We start from the raw sequence: 21,334 nt of genomic DNA on the forward strand, positions 1-21,334 counted from the left end.
GTGATGGAGCAGATGTGGTCTATTTTCTATGGCTTTTGGAAAAGTAAGAATTAATATCACTGAAATATGTACAATTCTTTGAGGGGTTGAACAGATAGGAGCTGACAGACTGAGAGTCTCTACTAGGGAATGTAGTTTTCCCCTAAAGGTTGGCTATTTAGGACGAAGATAATGTGGGATTTTGTCTTTTAAAGAGAGTTAGAAATCTCTGTCTTAGAACCTATAGGAGCTCATCTGGTGCCTGTATTTCTCAGTAGCCTTTCAGACATTAAGAAAATCATTGATGTGGTGAACATGTGGAAAAGTAGACTTGAGGTAGAATCTCAATCATAATCATACTGAAGGGGCCATATAGGCTCACTCTCTTATGTTTCTCATATTCCTTTCTCCACCACTGTGTTTGTCCATCTTCCTTCTCTCAATAAATCCTGGAATAAAGAGCTGGTCTAAAAATTGTATCTGGTTTATTAATATGCTTACCTGGTCTGGCCTGCATATGACTCCAGACATAGTTGACCCTTAACTGCCCGCTGGGTAATCAGCAATGGGCAATAAAAGGCTGGTCTAGCCCAGCGACGCCATATCCTGGAAGGAATAAAAAGAAAACAGAAATGGGGATGAAAAGGTTGAAGGTGAAAAGCTGAGTCCTCATTCACAGAGAGTCCACAGTGATTAGAGAATCTCCCCAGTGTCTCATTAAGTAGGTTCAGCTCCCACTCTGCAGCTGAGGCTTGGCAAGACAGTCACAAGTTCTATCCCTGCTGGAGGGGGAGAGAGAGGCTGAGGGTTGAAATTATTTTATCTCCTCCATCAGCCTCCCCCTTCCCCCATTCCGTCTCCCCCTCCAGCTCCCTCCGAAGCAAGAAAACGAGAAGGCGGGAGGTACCTCCATGGTATTTGACTCAGAAGGGGTAAGGGATTGTCAGCGACACTGGAACGGCGCAGGCACAGAGCTCTCTCGGCGTCAACTAGTCAAGCGAGAAAAGGATCGCTGCGGTGGAACCGGCGAGCTCACCTCGAAATCAAAAGATTTCGGACGCTGTCAACGGCTACACCGTTTCGGTCGATGAGGCAAAATGCGGAAAGCTGTCACCGAATCTCTCCAGCGGCACAAAGCGGTGTGTGAGCGGGAATCGGCAGGGGTGGGGGCAGTCTTGCACTCTGAGAGCTCGCTTCACTGACACTCCCCGCACCTCACCCCCGAAAGAAATCTCGAAACTCTCTGACGGCGGACACTTTTACATCTCGAAGACAAAGGTTGCTGGAGGTGTCCGGGCGGTTCTCCGGCCGCTGTGCAACGGAATCGGTGCAGACCCGTTTATTGTACCTCATGCTCCGAAGACGGGTCGATAACCTTAGAAAAGCATTCATCGCCTCTGGTCCAAAAACAACACAAGCAAGCTCCAGAACTCTGTGTGTGGGAAGAATAACTGAAGATCTTTCTAGCGACCAGTGGCTGGTAACACCGAAAAAATGCAGGTAAGCTACCTTGTCGGAGATAAGAGTCTATGACATATCCGCGGTGTCTTTGTACTCAATGTCTCCTATATTAAAAGATTTGCTCGGATGTCGATGTGTCACACAGTCTACGTTACAGGGTTAGTTCGGGTCGCCAGCCGCACCGAGTCGGGAAAGGTTTGGCGGAATTCCTCCTCGGAAGAGTCACGGTGGTACAATGCGACTGGAAACACGCAACTTTCGACAGAAGGAATGGTGGGAGAAGTTGGGCTGACTTCACCTGAGTTCTGTGGTTGGGGGGGGGGGGGGGGGGGGAGGTAGGTGATGGGAGAAGGGATGGTGTCAACAATGAATTGCCAGCCCGTAATTTGATCAAGCGATGCAGTCAGTTTCACACAAGGGATGCACCCAAAAACCTACAACCAGGTAATTCGCGGTCGGCGTTAACTGAGGGACAGAAAGAGAAATCGCTGGGTGGGGGGGGGGAGTGGGGGGGGAACTCAGCAGGTTTGGCAGCATCTGTGGAGAGAAGTCAAAGTTAACGTTTCCGTTTCGAATGACCCTTCCTCAGAACAAGAAGGGAGTCATTGACATTGCACAATGGCTACCAAGAAGAGGGCTTGTGAAACATTAATTCAAGGTGGGCTTGCAGTTTGGGATATGGGCTTGCAGTTTGGGATATGGGCTTGCAGTTTGGGATATGTCCAGGGGGTGGTCCCCGAGAGTCCGCTGCCAGGCCACAAACCAATGAGGACGATTGTCAGCAGTCCAACGGATGCTCAAATAACTTACAGGATGGGACCGTGCTGAACTTTTCTGATGCTTTACTGAATTTCAGGAAATGAGTTGCGGATAGGAATCGAATTGACCTGATGGATTTTTGATCTTCGGCCTCAGAGATAGCAGTTTGTGGTGTAATGGTCATATCCCTAAGCTAGCGCTCCACAAGTGTAGGTTATTCACTGAAGTTCTATAGGGAAGCAAATCCGTAAAATCTTACCCAATGTCCAAAACGAGAGGGCACGTGTTTAAGGTGAGAGGCGAAATATTTAACAGGTACCTCAGGTGCAACTTTTTCATACAGCGGGTGGTGTTTGAATGGAATGAGCTACCAGAGGAAGTGATGGAGGCTGGTACAATTACAATATTAAAAGGCATTTGGATGGATAGGTGAATAGGAAAGGTTTAGAGGGATATGGGCCAAATGCTGGCAAATGGGACTCGATTAATTTAGGCTATCTGGTTGGCATGGACAAGTTGGACTAATGGTCAGTGTAACTCTATTACAATTCTACTTGGGCAAGTGCAGATCATTAAAGAAAGCCAATGTGAGTTTATTAAAACAAATTAAGTTCAATTAACATGTTTTTTGATGAGGTAATGTGATGAGGGTGATGCCATTGATACAGCGTGCAATCATTTTCTAAAGGCATTTGATAAAGTGTCACACAACAGCCGTGAGAAATGTTGGTGATCATTGAATTACTGGAGGAGCTCGGAGCTCTTGTGGTGTAGACATAACCTTCCTACTCTTGAGCTCAAGTCCCACCTGCTCCAGAAGTGTGTAATAACATCTCTGAACAGGTTGATGAGTAAAAATAGCTTAAATGGAACAGGTTCCTCCTCCAACTCCATTTTGATTTAGTCGTTTCCCACACTCCCACCACCAGCCCCCCTCCCCCACTTTTGATGGTTTGCAATGCTCATAGTAGTTTTGCTTGTAAATATTGTATTGGCTGCACTGGTGATGCTTATTTGTTTAGAAAAAAAAACAAATCAGAGATTACGGTGATTTCGGTGGTGGGAAGGTCACTCAGTTGTGTTTAATACTACTTTGGGTAAAGAAAAATATAAAAGGAGCAGCGGGATACAAAATTGGCTGCATGACTGGAACAAAGATGAATGGTCAATGAACAGTAGAAATGTTTTGAGTGGAGCACCCTGGGTTTGGTGTTCTGGGGTTGCAATCTTGGTGTTACTTCCTGTGCCAAATACGAAGATAGTGCAGTTAAATACATGACCTAGAGCTGATCGAAGAGAGAGAGCTTCAGGTACATGATTCATTGGGATGTCTTCTGGGGCAGCAGGACGGGTTGCACCGAAACTGGAGGGGCATCAATATCATGGCAGGGCGATTTGCTCATGCAATTTGGGAGAGTTTAAATTAGTGTAACATGGGAGTGGGCACCAGAGCAGTACGTCAGCAAGTAAAATTGCTGAGCGGGAGTCAGAGACTAAGGCCAGTAAGACGAAGAAGCAGAACATAGATTGCTGAACACGGCGGGGACTGGTGAGCTGAGGTGTAATTGTTTTAATGTGAGGAATAATGACATAAAGGGCAGATAAAATGACAACTTAGATTAGTATGTACAACTGTGATGTTGTAGCTATAACAGAGACTTGGTTGAGAGGGGGATAAGAGTGGCAACATAATATAGTAGATATGTGGATAGCTTAAGTTAAAAAAAATAAAAACAACAGGGTTGTTGTGGTGGGTGATTGACGAGGACTCCCTTACTGTCAGGGGCTTGGATGGAGAGGAGTTTGTTATTCAGGACGGAGTTTTGAAATCATATATAAATAGTCCGATGAGGGAAGGTGTCATATCAGATCTGGTATTGGGGAATGAGCCTGGTCAGGTGATTAACTTTTCAGTGGGGTAGCATTTCGGGAACAGTGACCATAATTCTGTAAGTTTTAACGTTACTTATGGATAAGAAAAAATTTAATCCACAGGTGAAAGTATTCAACTGAGACCACAAATTTAGACAGAAACTGGGGAATGCAGTTTGGGGACAGCTTCTTGAGGATAAAGTCATATCTGACATGTGGTAATATTTTAAAGGCCTGTTGATTAGAGTTGAGGACCAGCTTGTTCCTGTGAAAAAGAAGGACTAAGGATGGCAAGATTCCAGAAGCTTGGATGACAAGAGAAACTGAGAGCTTAGTCAAAATGGAAATGGAGTCATACATAAGATTTAGGAAACTGAAGATAGACAGAGCCCTCAAAGAATGCAAAGATAGCAGGAAAGAACTCAAACAAGGAATTTGGAGGGCTAAAATCATCCATGATATGTCTCTGGCAAACAGGATTAAGGAAAATCCCAAGGAGGGATTTTATGCATGGGGCTGGAGGAAGTGGGTGAGGTCCTTAACGAATACAGTGCATCGGTATTCACAAAGGAGAAGGATATGGTGGACGGTGAGTCCCGGGAGGGATATGTTGATATGCTAGGGCATGTTGATGTAAAAAAAAGGAAGTGTTCGTGTTTTGAAAAGCATTCAAGTAGACAAACCGCCAGGACCTGGGGTGAGATCTATCCCAGAATGCTGAGGGAGGCAGGTGAAGAAATTGCTGGGATCATGTACAAAATCTTTGTTTCCTCTTTGGACACAGGAGAGATCTGGCAGAATTGGAGAATAACTAACGTCGTTCTTTTGTTTAAGAACAGCAATAGGGATAATACGGGAAATTATAGGCAGGTGAGCCTTATATCAGTGGGAAGGAAATTTTTGGAGAAGATTGTTGCGGATAGTATTTACTAACATTTGGAAAAATATTGACCTCCAAGTCATAGGCAGCCTGGCCTTATGTGGGGAAGGTCATGTCTCACAAACTTGATTGAGTTTTTTGAGAAAGTGACTAAGATGATGGACAGCAGGGCAGTAGATGTTGTTTAAATGGACTTTAGCAAGGCCTTTGACAAGGTCCCTCATGGCAGGTTGAAGCAAAAGGTGAGGTCAGATGGGATCGGCAGTGGGATATGGAACTGGTTTAGTCAAAGACAGAGAGAAGCGGTGGAAGATGTTTTACAATTTGGAAATCTGTGACCAATGGTGTTTCACAGGTATCAGTTTCAGTACCTCTGTTGTTTGTAATAATATATAAATTTTTGGACGACAAGGAAGTGGCCAGATTACTATGTTTGCAGAAGACACAAAATTGGGACAGCTGTGGAGAGTGAGGAGGTTTGCAAGAGGATACAGCATGATATAAACTGGCTAGAGACTTGGGCGGGAGAAATGGCAGACAGAGTTTGTTCTGGACAACTGTGAGGTGATGAATTTAGGGAGAGTTAAAGTAGGAGGAAATAGCAGTACACTTAATAGCATCAATATACATAGATATCTAGGTGTACAGGTCACAGTTCCCTAAAAGTGACAACATAATTGGAAAGGGTGGTCAAGAAGGCATAAGGCATGCTTGCGTTCATAGGTAGGAATATCGAGTATAAAAATTAACAATCATATTGCAGCTGTATGGAACTTAAATTAGGCTGCTTTTGGAAAATTGCATACAGTTCTGGTTGCAGCACTACCAGAATGATGTGGAGGCTTTGAGAAGGTACAGAAATGGTTTACTGGATGTTGCCTGCTTTTATGGATATCAAGAATGAGGAGAGATTGCAAAAACTTGCTTTGTTTTCACTTGAAGGATGAGGGGGTGACCTGATAGAAGCTTACAAAATTATATCAGGCAGAATGGGTGGAATGGATAATCAGAGTTTTTTTCCCCAGGGTAGAAATATTAATTAAAAGGGGACATAGGTTTAAGGTTAAAAGAGGATAAGTTTAAAGGAGATGTGGGAGGTAAGTGTTTTACACAGAGGGTCGTAAGTGCCTGGAATGTGCTGCCAGAGGAGGTGGCGGACATAGATACAATCGCAACATTTCGGAGGCATCTTGACAGAAATATGATTGGTCAGGGAATAGAGAGATATGCACAGTGTGGAGGCAAAAGGTTTTCAGTTTAGAAAGATGTTATGTCAGTGCAGTGTTCGTGAGCTGAAGGGACTGTTCCTGTGCTGTACTCTTCTTTGTTCTTTCCTTTCCCTTGTGCACAGGTGATTATTCCATGATAATGAACAGAGTTTTTGTGACATTGAGGGCTACAGCAAAAATGAAAAGACAGACATTCCTTGGAAAAGCTATAAAGAACGGTGCAGAACATAATTCAAGAGGGACCAACCTAACATTTACTTCATAAAGTATGTTAACTGAAGACATTTCAGGGAAATTATTAACCACACTCAAATATGGGTGTGCATAGCATAACAATGTTGCCCCTTCATCAACATTTATTGCACAACTAACATCACTAAAGAAACATGCATTATCTGATCATTGCCATAATGCTGTTTGAGGGAACTTCCATCATACAAAACGGGCTGGTTATGCATCAGCAATGAAAGCTTCACAGTATTTCTTTGTCTCAATTGTGATTTGGGGCTATATTTCCTTATATTCTTTCTTGGGAAGTGGGCAACACAGGCACTTCCTGGTTGCCCATCCCCAATTGCCCTTGAACGTACTATGCAGGGCGACCTGTTAAGGTGAGATATTTCCTTTCTAAAGGATGTTGGCCAACCAGATGGGTTTTGATGACAATGATAACTCAATGGTCACCATTGCAGTGACTAGCCTTAAATTCCAAATTTATTTCGTTATTGAATTTAAATTGCACTAGGTCATTTTGCGGGATATGAATGCACGTGACCAGAATATTAGAGAGGGCCTCTGGATTATTAATCCAGTGACATGACCATCACATCAATATCTTCTGACTTGAAGTCAATAAAGTCACACCATATAGAAGTAAGTCTTCATTTTTAAAAAACGATTCTATCGCTCCTTATACTTCACAACGCATGCACTGTCCTATTTCAGGAGGTTAGGCAGAAGTGGGTACTGCAGATGCTGGAGATTAGAATCAAGAAGAGAGTGGTGCTGAAAATGCACAGCAAGCCAGACAGCATCCGAGGAGAAAGAAAAATGTTTCGGGCAAAAGCCCTTCATCAGGAACGAGCTTTCAATTCAGGAAGTTGGCTATTCAAAACTATTTGATTAATCTCTAGAAAAGTCAAATTCTCGCATTCATATTTCATCTAACATTCTCATCTCATTTTTCAGAATTTATCCTCGGTCTCATTAGGTTGAAAGAAAATCTATCACTGGGAAAATGTTAGAGTCTATTATAAAGAAAGTAACAGCAGAGCAGTTAGAACCACATAATGTGATCAAGCAGAGTCAGCTTGCTTCATGAAGGGAAAATCATGCTTGTCAAATTTATTAGAGTTCGTTGAGAACCATCAGGATAAGTAAAGGGGAAGTAGTAGGCTTAATGTATTTAGATTTCCAAATAGTGTTCTTTAAGGCGATGCACATTAGACTGCTTTTAAGATAACAGTTGGTGTACAGTACATTAACATTGATAAAGGATTTGCTAACAGAAGACAGAGAGTTGGGATAAGAGGGGCATTTTCAGAATGAAAACTGTCACCACTGGAGTGCCACAGGGATCAGTGCTGGGATCATAGTAAATTCCAAGATATTAATGACTTGGATGAGGGAAGTGAATAGGCAGGTTTGTGAATGGCACAAAAGTAGATGGGGAAACAAGCAGATGATGCATACAGTTTGCAGTGGGGCAGAGACGGGTCAAGTGAATGGGCAAATATTTGGCCTGGCAAGATGTGAGGTTACACACTTTGGCAAGTTGGATAGAGGAGCTGAAGATGATTAAAGGGAATGAAAGTTGCAGTACAGATGGATTTGGGAGACCTCAGTGCAGTATCACAGAAAACTAGAATACAAGTTCTGCAGATAACAGGTACATAAAATGTTAGACTTTATTTCAAAAGCAATGGAGTATAAAAATAAGGATGTGTTGCTAAAACAATGTAATGCACTAGTTATACAACAGTAAAAGTAGAAATTGCTGGAGAAACTCAGCAGGTCTGGTAGCATCGGTGAGAAGAAAGCACAGTTAACGTTTTGAGTCTGGTGACAGTTCATTAGAACATCATCAGAACAGAAACACTAGCCTTGGAGACAGTACAGAGAAGGTTCATCAGGATAATCCCAGAAATCGAGGGATTTCCTTACGATAAAAAGTTGAGTAGATGGGTCTGTACTCATCAACATTTAGATGAATAACAGGAGGCCTTATTGACACACATAAGATTCTTAGGATGTTCAAGAGGGTGGATGCTGAAAGATTGTTTCTCCATGTGGGAAAGTCTAGGACCATAGACCACAATCTCTGAGTAAAGGGTCATCCATTTAACACAGAAATGAGGAGGGATTTCTTTACTGCAGATGACAGTAGGAGCTGTGTCATGAAGCATGGTGGCTCAGTGGTTAGCTCTGCTGCCTCACAGTGCCAGGACCCCTGGTTCATTTCTAGCCTCAGGTGACTGTCTATGTGGAGTTTTCACGTTCTCCCCATATCTGTGTGGGTTTGCTCTGGGTGCTCCGGTTTCCTCCCAAAGTCTAAAGACGCGCAGAATACGTGGAATGGCCATTTTAAATTGCCCATAGTGTCCCGGGATGTGCAGGCTTAGTGGACTAACGATGGGAAATGCAGGGATAGAGTGGTGCCTGGGTCTGGGTTGGATGGTCTTCAGAGGGTCAGTGTGGAAGTGATTAGCCAAATGGCCGGCCTCAATACTGTAGGGATTCTATGAAGCATTGTGCAGGTGAGATGAATATTTCAGTAGCAAGGGAATGAAAGGGTATGGGCAAAGCAGGAAAGAGGAATTGAGGATTAGATTAGCTCACTGATTGGCGGAGCAGGTTCAATGGACCAAATGGCTTTCTTATGATCCTGCACTTCTGGTCTTATACTGAGAAAGCATAAAGGACAATGTTAAAACTCTGTTAAATTATGAATTAATCTATTTCAAACTTCGAACTTTACTCAAATAAAACATTTTCCTACTTACAGGTCAGGTTGGATAGCCGCAAACAATTGATCTTTATTGCTCTGACATGTGCAACACTCCTGTCTCTGGTGTACATTTCTTTTAATTCTCCCAGGTTAATGTAAGTAACATTTGGATCTCAATACTTTTTCTATATGCCTTTGTTATGTAAACCAGCCATTGAATAATTCTCAAGGTCACATCAACATTCATATAATTAGTCTACAGCATTGGAATGTGATAAAATTCACAGAGGGGAGAAAGCTTCAGTTCATGCTTCAACAGAAACTTACAAAGGGAAATCTGGTAATTAATTTAGAGAAAAAAGGAAAAGTTCATTACTGGACAGTGAGTCATGTGGACTAAATATGCACCTTAATTCACGCCTTAATCTGCAGTGAGATTGGGACAGGAAACATTCTGTGACAGGCAACACTCACCTCATGAACAGTGAGATTGTGACAGGTAATACACACTTTATTCCCAGTCAGACTGAGCCAAGTAGCACTCACTGCATCTAGTGAAACTCTGACAGGCATAACTCTTCTCAATCCATCGTGAGGTTGGACCAAGTAATCCTCACCTCATTCTATGATTAAACCAGGTCAGATAATACTCACCTCAGTCCACAATGAGACTGGGACACGTAACTCAGGTTCTCCAGTATCCTTGTCCTCTTCTCCCCAAATTGCACTATTATCTCCATCATAAATGACAGGAACCTAGATCCTATATTATCTTGAGGACAATGTATGTGTTTCAGGAATGTTATTGTGAAAGCTCAGCCACGCTACCTGGCTTTCTGTGACCGCCTGTCCAAGAACAGAGAACCACCACTTAATTAATACACTTCAACAGTACTGTTTTTATTCAAGACTGTTAGTATATGAATATACTAACAAGACTTGGGAGAGAAAAGCCACTCAGACCACACTGGTTACTAGAGAGTGGATTCTCTCACCGTAGATAGGGAAAGTTGTTACATTTATACATAACTTCTCACAGAGTCCCGTGTCATTAAGCTATCACAAAGTATATTAATCAAGGTATACTTAATTGTAAGCTTACACATCAAAACATGCTTTAAATCTAACACACAGACACCAGCACCCATCTGGTTAAGATCTTAACACTATCTTTAAAGTCAGACATTAACTCCCATTATTTTTCTAACCCTTCAAAGCAACAGTCAAATCTCAGAGATGCTCTTTAAATGTAAACATTCAAACCTCATTAGTGTGTTACAACTAGACCATAAGGCTCCAGTACTCTTCTGATGGCTGCCCTTTGACCTAATGCTGGTACTATGTCATTCTCAGATCTGTGGGATTGGACATGTTTACCCAGCCTGTGCAAGTTGCTGTATTAGCAATTTGTTCGCTCAGGATGCTGGGCAATATAGCCAATGTGCTTCAGCCATTTTAGTTAACATTCTAAGCTCCATTTTCTATATGGTCACTATATCTATTTCCAAGTTATCATTATTACCCTCAGTTTGCTCCCAATAGTTTGCTGTCTTCCTAATCTTGGTGACATGTATTCTGAGCTTTCAAGTACTTCCAATAACCTTTACCTTGATAATTCCTGTCAGATTTCAGCAAGTTCATTCAATCACACCCTTTCTTTTTCTCTTCTCTTCTCTCCTCACAACCCTTAGGATGCGGGCTGCCAAAGAGAAACCAGAGTTTAAATGGAGGAAAAGTTACGTCATTACAAAATATGAAAATTGGTTCAATGATAGGTATGTAATGGTCTCTAATCCTAATTTACTGCCTACTATAGAACTGTGCCCACCACAGCATGTGTTTACTCTGAACAAAGTCTGTCAGACAGATGGAATGATCCAAAATGTTGTGCAATCAAAGGTAAGTGATTCCAATAGTTAGCAGAAGTGGGGGAAGGGGGTTAGGATCAATTTGTAAGGGAGGTCTAAGCTGGTCAGGAAAGTGTAAGACTAAGAGACATCATGCATTGGCCTTTCAATTGGAAGCGTGTGGTACAGTTTCTGCACATCTGTAAACTTATTTGGAGCGAGAAGCTGACATTGTGGATTATCCTATGTCAATTTCATCTCCCACATTCATATCAGAAGCCTTGTATTCAAGGCCCACTCCAGGACTTGAACACAGAAACAAAACTAACATTCCCAGTGCAATATTGAGGGAGTGCTGCAGTATTGGAAGTGTCTGCTTTCCAGCGCCATGTGCGTTCTAAAAGAACGTTGAGATGTACCACATGCGCATACCGAAGGGTCTGTTTCTGTGCTGTACATCTCTATGACTCTATGCTTCCAACACGTATCTCTCAAACAACCTCATTGAAAACAGTGGTGATTTATCAAACAGCTTAGTATGGGGCATCTGGCTGTACAAGCATTAGCTGCTGGGTGTCTTGCAATTCAACTACGACTACAGTTCAAAAGTATTTCATTGGGATGTCCTAAGTTTATGAAATATGATATATAAATGCAAGTCACACTGTCTTTTCCTTAGCATTGAAACCCATCCTTAAAATGCATCAATTTTACTGGCAGTGAAGGTTGGATCTTTCTATAACTGCTTTGTGCAGGGATGTTAAATTAAAACCCATTCTGCGAATGCTGTCTATCTGTTAGAAAGCTAATGAGAAATACATACAATTCATTAGGAATGAAATCCCAGGTTAATAAAGTTGAGGTCCATAGTGTCCTGATCAATAGATATGGAGTTTAAAGCAGATAAATGTGAGGTGTTGCATTTTGGTAAGACAAACTACGGGAGGAGTAATGGGTGGACCCTGGGGGGTGTTGTTGAATAGAGAGCTCTAGGGGTGCAGGTACACCATTCCTGGACAGTGGTGTTACAGGTGGAGAGGCTAGTGAAGAAGACACTTGGCACACTTATCAGTCAGAGCATTGAGTACACGAGTTGGGACATCTTTTTACAGCTGTACAAGACATTGGGAAGGCCACTTTTAGAATACTAGATACAATTCCGGTCAACTGCCACAGGAAGAATGTTATTAAACTGAAAAGTGTGCAAAAATATTCACAAGGACTTTTCGCCATTTACATAAATGATTTCAATGTGAAAATTGGAGGTAAAGTTAATAAGTTTGCAGATGACACCGAAATTTGAAGTGTAGTGGACAGCAAAGAGCACTGAGTATAGCAGTTGGAGCTCATGTTGCAGAGGTACAGGAAACTGTTTAGAGACAAAAAAACTTCAGAAACTGGAATCCAAAGTAGACAGGCAGGAGGCAGCAAGCCAGGCAGCATCAGAAGGTGCAGAAGTCAACCTTTCGGGTGTATTGGTTCCATTGGTTCATCCACTTTTGGAATAATGCACGCAATTCTGATCTTCCTATCGAAGAATGTTGTGAAACTTGACAGGGTTCAGAAAAGATTTACAAGGACGTTGCCACGGTTGGAGGATTTGAGCTATAGGGAGAGGTTGAATAGGCTCGGGCTGTTTTTCCAGGAGCATCGGAGGCTAAGGGGTGACCTTATAGAGAATTATAAAATCATGAAGGGCATGGACAGGAGAAATGGATAATGTATTTTCCTTGTGGTGAGGGAATCCAGAATTAGAGGGGATAGATTTAAGGTGAGAGTGGAAAGATATAAAAGAGACCTAAGAGGCACCCTTTTCACACATAGAGTGGTGCGTGTGTGGAATGAGCTTCCAGAGGAAGTGGCGGAGGCTGGTACAATTACAGCACTAAAAGCCATCTGGATGGGGATATGAATGGGAATGGTTTAGAGGAATGTGGACCAAGTGCTGGCACATGGAACTAGAGTAGTTAGGATATCTGGTCGACAGGGACAAGTTGGACTGAAGGGTCTGTTTCCGTGCTGTACATCTCTATGACTCTGTGACTCTCTGAGAGGCTGGATAGGTTAGGATTCTTCTCCTTGAAGCATTGGGAGCTGACATGTGACCTTAAAGAGGTCTATGAGTGGCATAGATAACATGAATAGACAAGGGTAGGGCAGTTCAAAGCTAATGGGCATTGCAACATATAAAATTATATGCGAAATGGACATGATAGATGGGAGACTGTAGGACCAGCATGTCAGAGTGAGAAGTTGCTCACTTAAATCAGAGATAAGGAGGAATTTGTTCTCTCAGATAATAGTGAATATTTGTAATTCCTTACTGCTGAGGGCTTTCGAGACTGGGTAATTAAATATATTCAAGGCAGAGGTGGGCAGATTTTTAAAAATCAGAAGAACTGCAGATGCTGTAAATCAGAAAAAAACCCCCAGAAATTGCTGAAAAAATTAAAAAGGTCTGGCAGCACCTTTGGAGAGAAATCAGAGTTAATGTTTCTGGTCCAGTGACCTTGCCTCAGAACTAGCATCAATTTTGGTGTCATCTGTAAATGTGCTAACCATACCTCCCAAATTCTCATCCAAATTGTTCATATGAAAAACATACAACAATGGACCCAGCACCTTATGGTTGGTTACACCGCTGCCCCCTCCACAATTTAATGTAACATTTAAATTTAGAAATTGTGTTTTTGATTTCAAAGTACAAATCATTCAGGTAAATTGTGACAGCAATGGTTCCAGAACTGATCCTTGTGGGACATTGTATCCCCACTTCTTTCATTCTGAATAACTACCCTTTACTTCCATGCTTTGCATTCTGTCTTGAAATTAGCTATGAATTACATTCTGCCACATGTCCCCTTATTCACATTCACAGATCTTATTTGTTAGTCTAATTTGGGAAACTGATTGAAGGTTCTTTGGAACTCCAGATAGATTACATCTATTGAATGCTTGAACAAAAGGTGTGAATAAACAGGACTTTCAATTTTAAAATCCATACTGCCATTTCATTATTAAATTTCTCTACTCTGGATTTTTTTAATTCTCTCCTTGAGAAAGGATTCCATTATTTTCTTACCAACAATGCTAAACTGACTGGTCCATTCCCCTGACATGTTGTCACCTTTTATGTAATACTTAATTACATTAGCTATCACCAAGGCTCTGGTCCTGCACCTTGATTTAAAGTACTATGAGTTATGAGCAATAATGCCTTTACTAGGTTCTATATATGAAATCAATCCACCCGAACCAAGGCTTTATCCTCTTTGTGGTTGTTTAATTTATTTAATACTCCTTTTAAAAATTTTAAATTCACTTATCCCATTTCACATTTTGTCATTCAATATTATCTCCAAATGTTATATCTCCCTGGTTAAAAACAGAGAGAAAAAAATTATTTGTTATTTCTGTCACCTCTCTGTTGTTACCTGTGGTATAATGTCTGTGTGTGTGTCTCTCTCTCTCTCTCACGATTCCTATCCCCATCACAGCCTTCCATACGAGAGAAAATAATTAAATGTCTTTGCATTCCTAATTCTGTTTTCTTTAACTGAATCATAGAATCTCTACCTTGGGAACATGCCATTTGGCTCAACAAGTCCACACTGACTCTCTGAAGAGAATCCCATCCAGGCTCACTCCCCTACCCTATTCCTGTAACCCTGAATTTTTCATGGCCAATCCACCTAACCTGCATATCTTTGGACAGTGGAAGGAAACTAGAGCACCTGAAAAAAATCTGCGCAGACATGGGAGAAGGTGCAAATTTCACACACACAGTCACCTAAAGTTGGAATTGTATCCTGCTGCTGTAAGGTAGCAGTGCTAACCACTGAGCCACAATGCAGCCCCACACTGTACTGCTCTCCTCATCCTTCACATTGTGTCATCTCTGCTGCCTATGTATTTTATGTCTGCTTTTTTGCTTTCCCCTCAGTGTTTATTTACTCACGGAGTCTGACTAGTGTTTGATTTGATATTTTTTTTCAATGAAATATGTTTTCCCTGTACTCTGCTGAACACCGTTTTAAATGTTTTCCATTGTTGTTCCTCAGCATTTTCTGCCAATATGTTGGCTCGTTTAATTTTTACAGGTTCCATGCTCAATCTCACAAATTGGCTTTTCCCAACTTATTGACCTGGTTTTCATTATACTTACATCCTTCTTTATTATCATCTCAAAGATTATTATGTTATGGTCACTATTGCTTAGATGTTCCTCAGCTAATATTTTTCATACCTGTTTCAACCCAAAAAACAAATCTTCTTTTGTTTGGCTTTTTAAATTATGGTTTTGAAAGCAATCTTGCACATTTTGGAGAAATTCCATTTCCTAATTCCGTTTACCTATCTCTTCTGTTCAATTAACATCAGGGTAGTTGAAATGCCCCAAGGGATTGTTATTCTATATTGTTTTGTGCCTTCATTTGTCTGCACATTTCTGCATCCAGCCGATTTTATATTCACTCAAAAGTAGAAATATTGTCCACATCCCTGGATTGTTAGTCGAGTGACACTACCACTACACTACTATAGCCCAGTTTTGCAAAGCCACAAATTTTAAGAGCAAAAATATTGTTAGCCATAATAGTTCTCAATTTCTTTGATGCAATTTTGAATATATTCTCATGGTGTGACTTACTTTGAGAAGATAGACATATTGGGACCATCTGTTGGGAATGTGTTGTTGGTCTCTGGGTTTAAACTATTCGAGAACATTAAAAGAAAGCATCTTGTGATGAGGATCCCCTACTATATTACAGCTGCTAACATCTTTGTTCTGTTTGAAGTGCTGTTACCGATCAGCAGACAAAGACCTCATGGGGTGCTCCTATTATGTGGGAGGGGACCTTTGACCCATTGGAACGTGATGAATTCTACATTCAAAAGAAGGTGGTGATTGGCCTGACCGTATTTGCGATTGGACGGTAAGATAGAGAGACTGTCAGATTTGCATTTCTGGTCCCCTCTAATTTGTCTAGTTAATCCACTCATTTAATATTGGTCCAATTCGTATCCAATCTATATCAGAATATTCATCCTAAATTAATTCTGCTACCCTATTGTTTGCCAAGAACCCTGTCCAGTCCCAAATCAATCCCACTGTGCCCTCCCTCATATACCACAGTTCTGTATCATTTCTAAATTACTCCCACTGGTCTGCTGTTTCCCCAAAATTCTGTCTCAATCCCAATTTAATTCTGCAGTGACCATACTTCCCAGAACTCTGCATCAATCTCAAATTAATCCTACTGTCCTATAGTTTCCCCATAGCCCTGTAGCAATCTCAAACTAATCTCACAACTATGTCCTCTCCCCATTGTCATCGAGTCATAGAATTATACAGTATGGAATAATAATGCACTAGTCCACTGTCCTGCGCTCTCCAGATTCTTGTATCATGATATATATCCTGATGCATATCCTAATCCTGCAAATATTCATCCAGTTGGTGTTTGGTGGGTGAAATGACCTCTCCAACAACACTTCATTCTCCATCGTGTAAAGAAACTTGACATCAGCTCATTTCTAGTGCAAAACTGAAATTGATTACCTTCTGTCAATGTTATCTGAAGCAAGAAAAAGAACAAAAAATGTTGTTTTTGTTTTAGTGGGGGCCTTTGGATTGCAAGAAGTTTTGACCCTTGTCGTCCTCCCCATCAGGTACATTGACAGATATTTGAAGGATTTCTTGGTTTCAGCAGAGCAGCATTTCATGAAAGGACTCCAGGTGGTCTATTACGTGATGGTTGACAATGTCAGCAAAGCCCCTGAACTGCAGATGTCTCCAGGCCGGACCATGAACGTGATCAAGGTTCCCAAGCAATCTCGCTGGCAGGACATCAGCATGATGCGCATGCAGCAAATCAATGACCTCATCCAGGATAAGATCCGTTTTGAGGTCACCTATCTCTTCTGCTTTGATGTTGACCAGGTCTTTGTGGGGCGCTTTGGGGCTGAAGCTTTGGCAGACTCAGTCGCTCAGATCCACTCGGCTTTCCTCACCGCCAGCCGCAACCAATTCACCTACGAGCGTAACCCAAACTCAGCAGCTTACATCGCACCAGACGAGGGAGACTTCTATTATCACGCTGCTGTTTTTGGAGGCACACCATACCTGGTTTTTAACCTGACTAGGAGCTGCCTGGACGGGATCATCAGAGACAAAAGCAAAGGTATTGAGGCAATCTGGCATGATGAGAGCCACTTAAACCGTTACTTTTTGGATCACAAACCTGCTAAGCTCTTATCTCCTGAGTATTGCTGGGATCGAAAGCCATCCAAATATATCAGATACGTCAGGATGAAATGGATGCCCAAGGACTATAAGAAATTACGTGACAATTGAATGGGAGAGGAGTCGACTAAACCTTTCCTGTTGCTGGGTTATCATCATTTGACTTGGACTCTCTCTCTTGTCAACCATTAAAATCAAAATACATCCTTTCAAATCTTTGAACAAAACAATTCCAGACAAGAATTTTGCAGTCTTTAATGCTGATAACATGGCAAGGGCTAACTGCTTGGGGCCGATTTTTCCATTCAGGAACATTATGAGTGGAACTGACACCAGTCCTTGGATTTGAAGAGTTTGACTATCCCTATTCTGATTGTCGTTCAGCCAATCACTTACTCCAATATTCTGCCTAGCGTGTGTGTCTGAGGGTGTTCACCACCAAATCACAGCTTCTTCCCCAGATTGTTGCAAGCAGTCTACTCCTCACAAATTACAAATTCTTTACAGCGAAGATAATTAGAACAAGGACTCTTTTCCAGTAACCTTTTTGAAGCATAATCCATAATTTATTTTAAAATTAATCGGTTGTTTTGCTGAAAAGATGATTATTAACGGTTGTGGAGAAACAAGAGTCAAATTAGGCTCGATTTGCTCTGAAAGGTGTTGGCTTTAATCTTGTTTGATTTTAAATCAGGATGTGCTTTTCTACATTGCTGGGAGTTTTAAGTAAAAATTTATAGTACATTTCGATAATCTGAAATCGGTCATGGTAGTGGACTCCACCCATCCAGGTTTTTGCAAAGATTGTATATAATTATAGCCAGCCTTCTTTTGGTCAAAGTGCGATGCTAATTGTGAAGAAATACAGTTTGAAGGGTCTTTACTTTTTATTCCATATCAAGCTGTAAATTGAATGGATACTTACCAACTGCACTCCTCCGCAGTGACAAAGCACAATCAGAGGTTCACACTGTGCAATTCACATATTCCATGGCTCTCCAGGTGAATTGATTGTCTGTTGCTTTTTTGTAAATTTCAAGTAATCATCGTACTGATTTATGCCAAAAGTGGTGCTCATTGTGCAGAGATTATTGGCGAGGCCCTAATTTAAAGACCAGTCCTGATTGTGCTCATCTCCTTTTCAAAAGAAGCAAGTCCCTGGGTAAGGCCAAACTGGCCATAAGCAGGTCCAGGTTGCGGGCCATGGAGGGGGTCGTTATGGCCGATTGCCTGCCCTTTTCCGTGGTTATGTCAGAGTCCAGTTGTCCCTGGAGAAGGAGCACGCGGTGTCCACCAACACCTTCGAGACTTTCAAGGAGAGGTAGGCACCGCAGGGAGTGGAGTGTATAATTTCCCCCTCCAACTCTATTTTGATTTAATCCCTGCCTTCCCGTCACTGTTTCATGATGCAGCATTGCCCTCTGAGAAGGGCACTGCCTGTCACTGGCCACTTGGGTGTTTCCTTTCTTCCTGGTGGTGGAAACTGAATAAAGATTTGTATACCTTATGTCTTTCACTGTGTTTCATACCTGCAGAAAAAAAATCAAAAGAAGCAAGTGAACCTTGCAAATGAAGGGGATGACACAGTGCCTCAGTAGTTAGCACGGTCACCTCATAGCGTCAGGGATCTGGGCTCAACTCCATCATCGGCAAGTCTGCGTGGAGGTTACACATTCTCCCAGTGTCTGCTTGGGTTTCCTCCCATAGTCCAAATGATATGTAGGTTAGATGGATTAGCCATGGAAAATGCAGGGATAGGATAGGGGAGAGGGTCTAGGTGGGATGCTCTTCAGAGAGTCAGTGTGGTCAATGGGCTGAAGAGCCTGCTTCCATCCTGTATGTAACCACTTGAAGGACTTTGAATACGTTGGTTAGTTGACTACATAGGCAAGCTGCCTAACACGACAAAAACAAAGAGCAAAGATATCATTGGGTCATTCCTACCAGTCACTGCAATGTTTTTAACAAAAAGGTTTCTTCGTGTGTACGCTATCAATGTCCCTCCTAATTATATTCACCTCAGTCCTGACCCTCTCAGTCTCCTGTCCTCCAATCAAAACAACCCCAAGTCTGTCCAACACAAACAAATACTGAAATTGCTGAAAAAGAAACTCAGCCGGTCTGGCACCATCTGTGAAGAGAAAACCAAATTAACATTTCAGGTCCAGTGACCCATCTTCACAACCCAGCATCCACAGCTCTTTCAGTTTTTTTTGCCCATTCTGTCGAATCTTTCCTCATAACTAAAACTCTGGCAACACCTTGTTAAATGTTCTCTGCACCCTCTCCAATGCAAGCACATTCCTCTTAAAATGTGTGTTCCAGAAGTGCATATTCTAACCAACATTTTACACAGTTCCAGCACCATCTCCCTGCTCTTAAAGTCAATGCCTTTATAACAGCAAATATCCCAAATGCCTTCTTAATCGTTTTATCTACCTGCCTTGCTATATTAAAGGATTAGTGTACATACGCTCTAAGGTCTTTCTGCTTCCCAGAATACCACAATTCATCATATATTCCCTGGGCTTGTACCAGAACAAGGACAATCAGTGCCTTCAATAAAATAATTACCAGAAAGCTGACAACAGGCTATCAATAACATATATCTAATTTCAAAACAACAATACAAATTATCCAAAATTATTTAGTGAAGGATCATTTTGGAGAAAAAACATGAATTTGGAGCATTGAGAGAAATGTATTTAAGCATAGATGTGTTAGATTAGAGTGGTGCTGGAAAAGCACAGCTGGTCAGGAGCAGGAAAATCGACATTTCGGGCATAATCCTGATGAAGGGCTTTTGCCAAAAACGTTGATTTTCCTGCTCCTCGGATGCTGCCTGACCTGTTGTGCTTTTCCAGCACCATTCTAATCTAGACTCTGGTGTCCAGCATCGGCAGTCCTCACTTTTGCTGAAGCATAGATGTCACAGAGTATAGAACACTTTTACTGTATACTGCTATATTTAACTCGCTGGGGTGTGTCTGATACTGCTGTCCTATCAGATTGATAAAGGTATATTTTAAATCAGTGACGGACATAGAGAGAAGCAATGATATATGAATTATGGGTGCCTTATGGATGTACTGTACTGAGAAGGGATAAGATTTTGAATAGAGGGTATTAACTATCTCATGTGGAATGTCTTGGCTATAACTAATCTGTCAAAACATTAATGGGCTTGCAAAATGAATGACAGCAGTCAATTACTAAACACACTCAAATATAAGCAGAATAGGATCTTGACATCACTTTTAGTGCCTATCTACATTTGCCCAATGTAATTAAGCCCATAAAAGTTCACAAAATGTCGTAGCTCCTTGGGAATTTGGGCTTCGTCTTAGCGAGGCTCATGAGCAATTAATATACTTGTCACCTTCTTGATTTGAGTATTGGTACCTATATTGCAACTACATGTAAAGGATGGTCCATTAACACAGTATGAACCAGATTCTCAGCGTGATCTTTCTGCTCCTCCAATTCTGTCCTCTTTCATATCCCTGATTTTCATCTTTTCACCATGGGTTACCATGTGCCTTCAGCTGGAAACTTTTAACACTTTGACATTTATACCAGTCATTGGGCAAATTCGATCTGTACCATTCACACTGCCAGCTCTCAACGCTGGGTTTTCTTTCTCAATGTGAGCATCATGAGCCAAGGCCTTGCACTTATTGTCCATCCCCAATGATTCCTGAAGGGCTCTGGCCCGAAACATCGAATTTCCTGTTCCTTGGATGCTGCCTAACCTGCTGTGCTTTAACCAGCAACACATTTTCAGCGCTTATTGTCCATCCCTAAGTACATTTGGGAAGATGGTAGTGAGCTGTTTTCCTGAACTTCTTTAGCCTTTCTGGTGTTAATACATCCCAGTCTCATTAGGGAGCCCCAGGTGTTTGGTCTAGTAACAGTAAGGGCATAGCAATATTGTTCCAAGTCAGGATGCTGGCTGGTTTGAAGGGAACTTACAGAGGGTAGTATTCTCATGCGTTTGCTACCCCATCCTACGTGCTATGTCATTGGTTTGAAAATTCCTTTCCAAGGTGACTTGGCAAGTGGCTGAAATACATCTTGTACATGGTATTCACTGCTCCCATTATGTGCTCGTGGTGG

The 21,334-nt window shown here is 41.7% G+C and overlaps 1 protein-coding gene across 1 annotated transcript; it reads left to right on the top strand.

Annotated features, from left to right (window-relative positions):
* The first annotated feature begins 1,330 nt into the window (after window positions 1–1,330).
* On the top strand, window positions 1,331–17,329 carry LOC132832976 (N-acetyllactosaminide alpha-1,3-galactosyltransferase-like). Its single transcript, XM_060851224.1, has 4 exons — window positions 1,331–1,479; window positions 10,819–10,902; window positions 15,771–15,908; window positions 16,645–17,329. Exons 1-4 carry the CDS (start codon window positions 1,331–1,333, stop codon window positions 17,327–17,329), a joined length of 1,056 nt encoding a protein of 351 aa, XP_060707207.1.
* Window positions 17,330–21,334: the final 4,005 nt, after the last annotated feature.

Source organism: Hemiscyllium ocellatum, chromosome 35 (genome assembly GCF_020745735.1).
Source record: "Hemiscyllium ocellatum isolate sHemOce1 chromosome 35, sHemOce1.pat.X.cur, whole genome shotgun sequence".
Lineage (NCBI taxonomy): Eukaryota > Metazoa > Chordata > Chondrichthyes > Orectolobiformes > Hemiscylliidae > Hemiscyllium > Hemiscyllium ocellatum.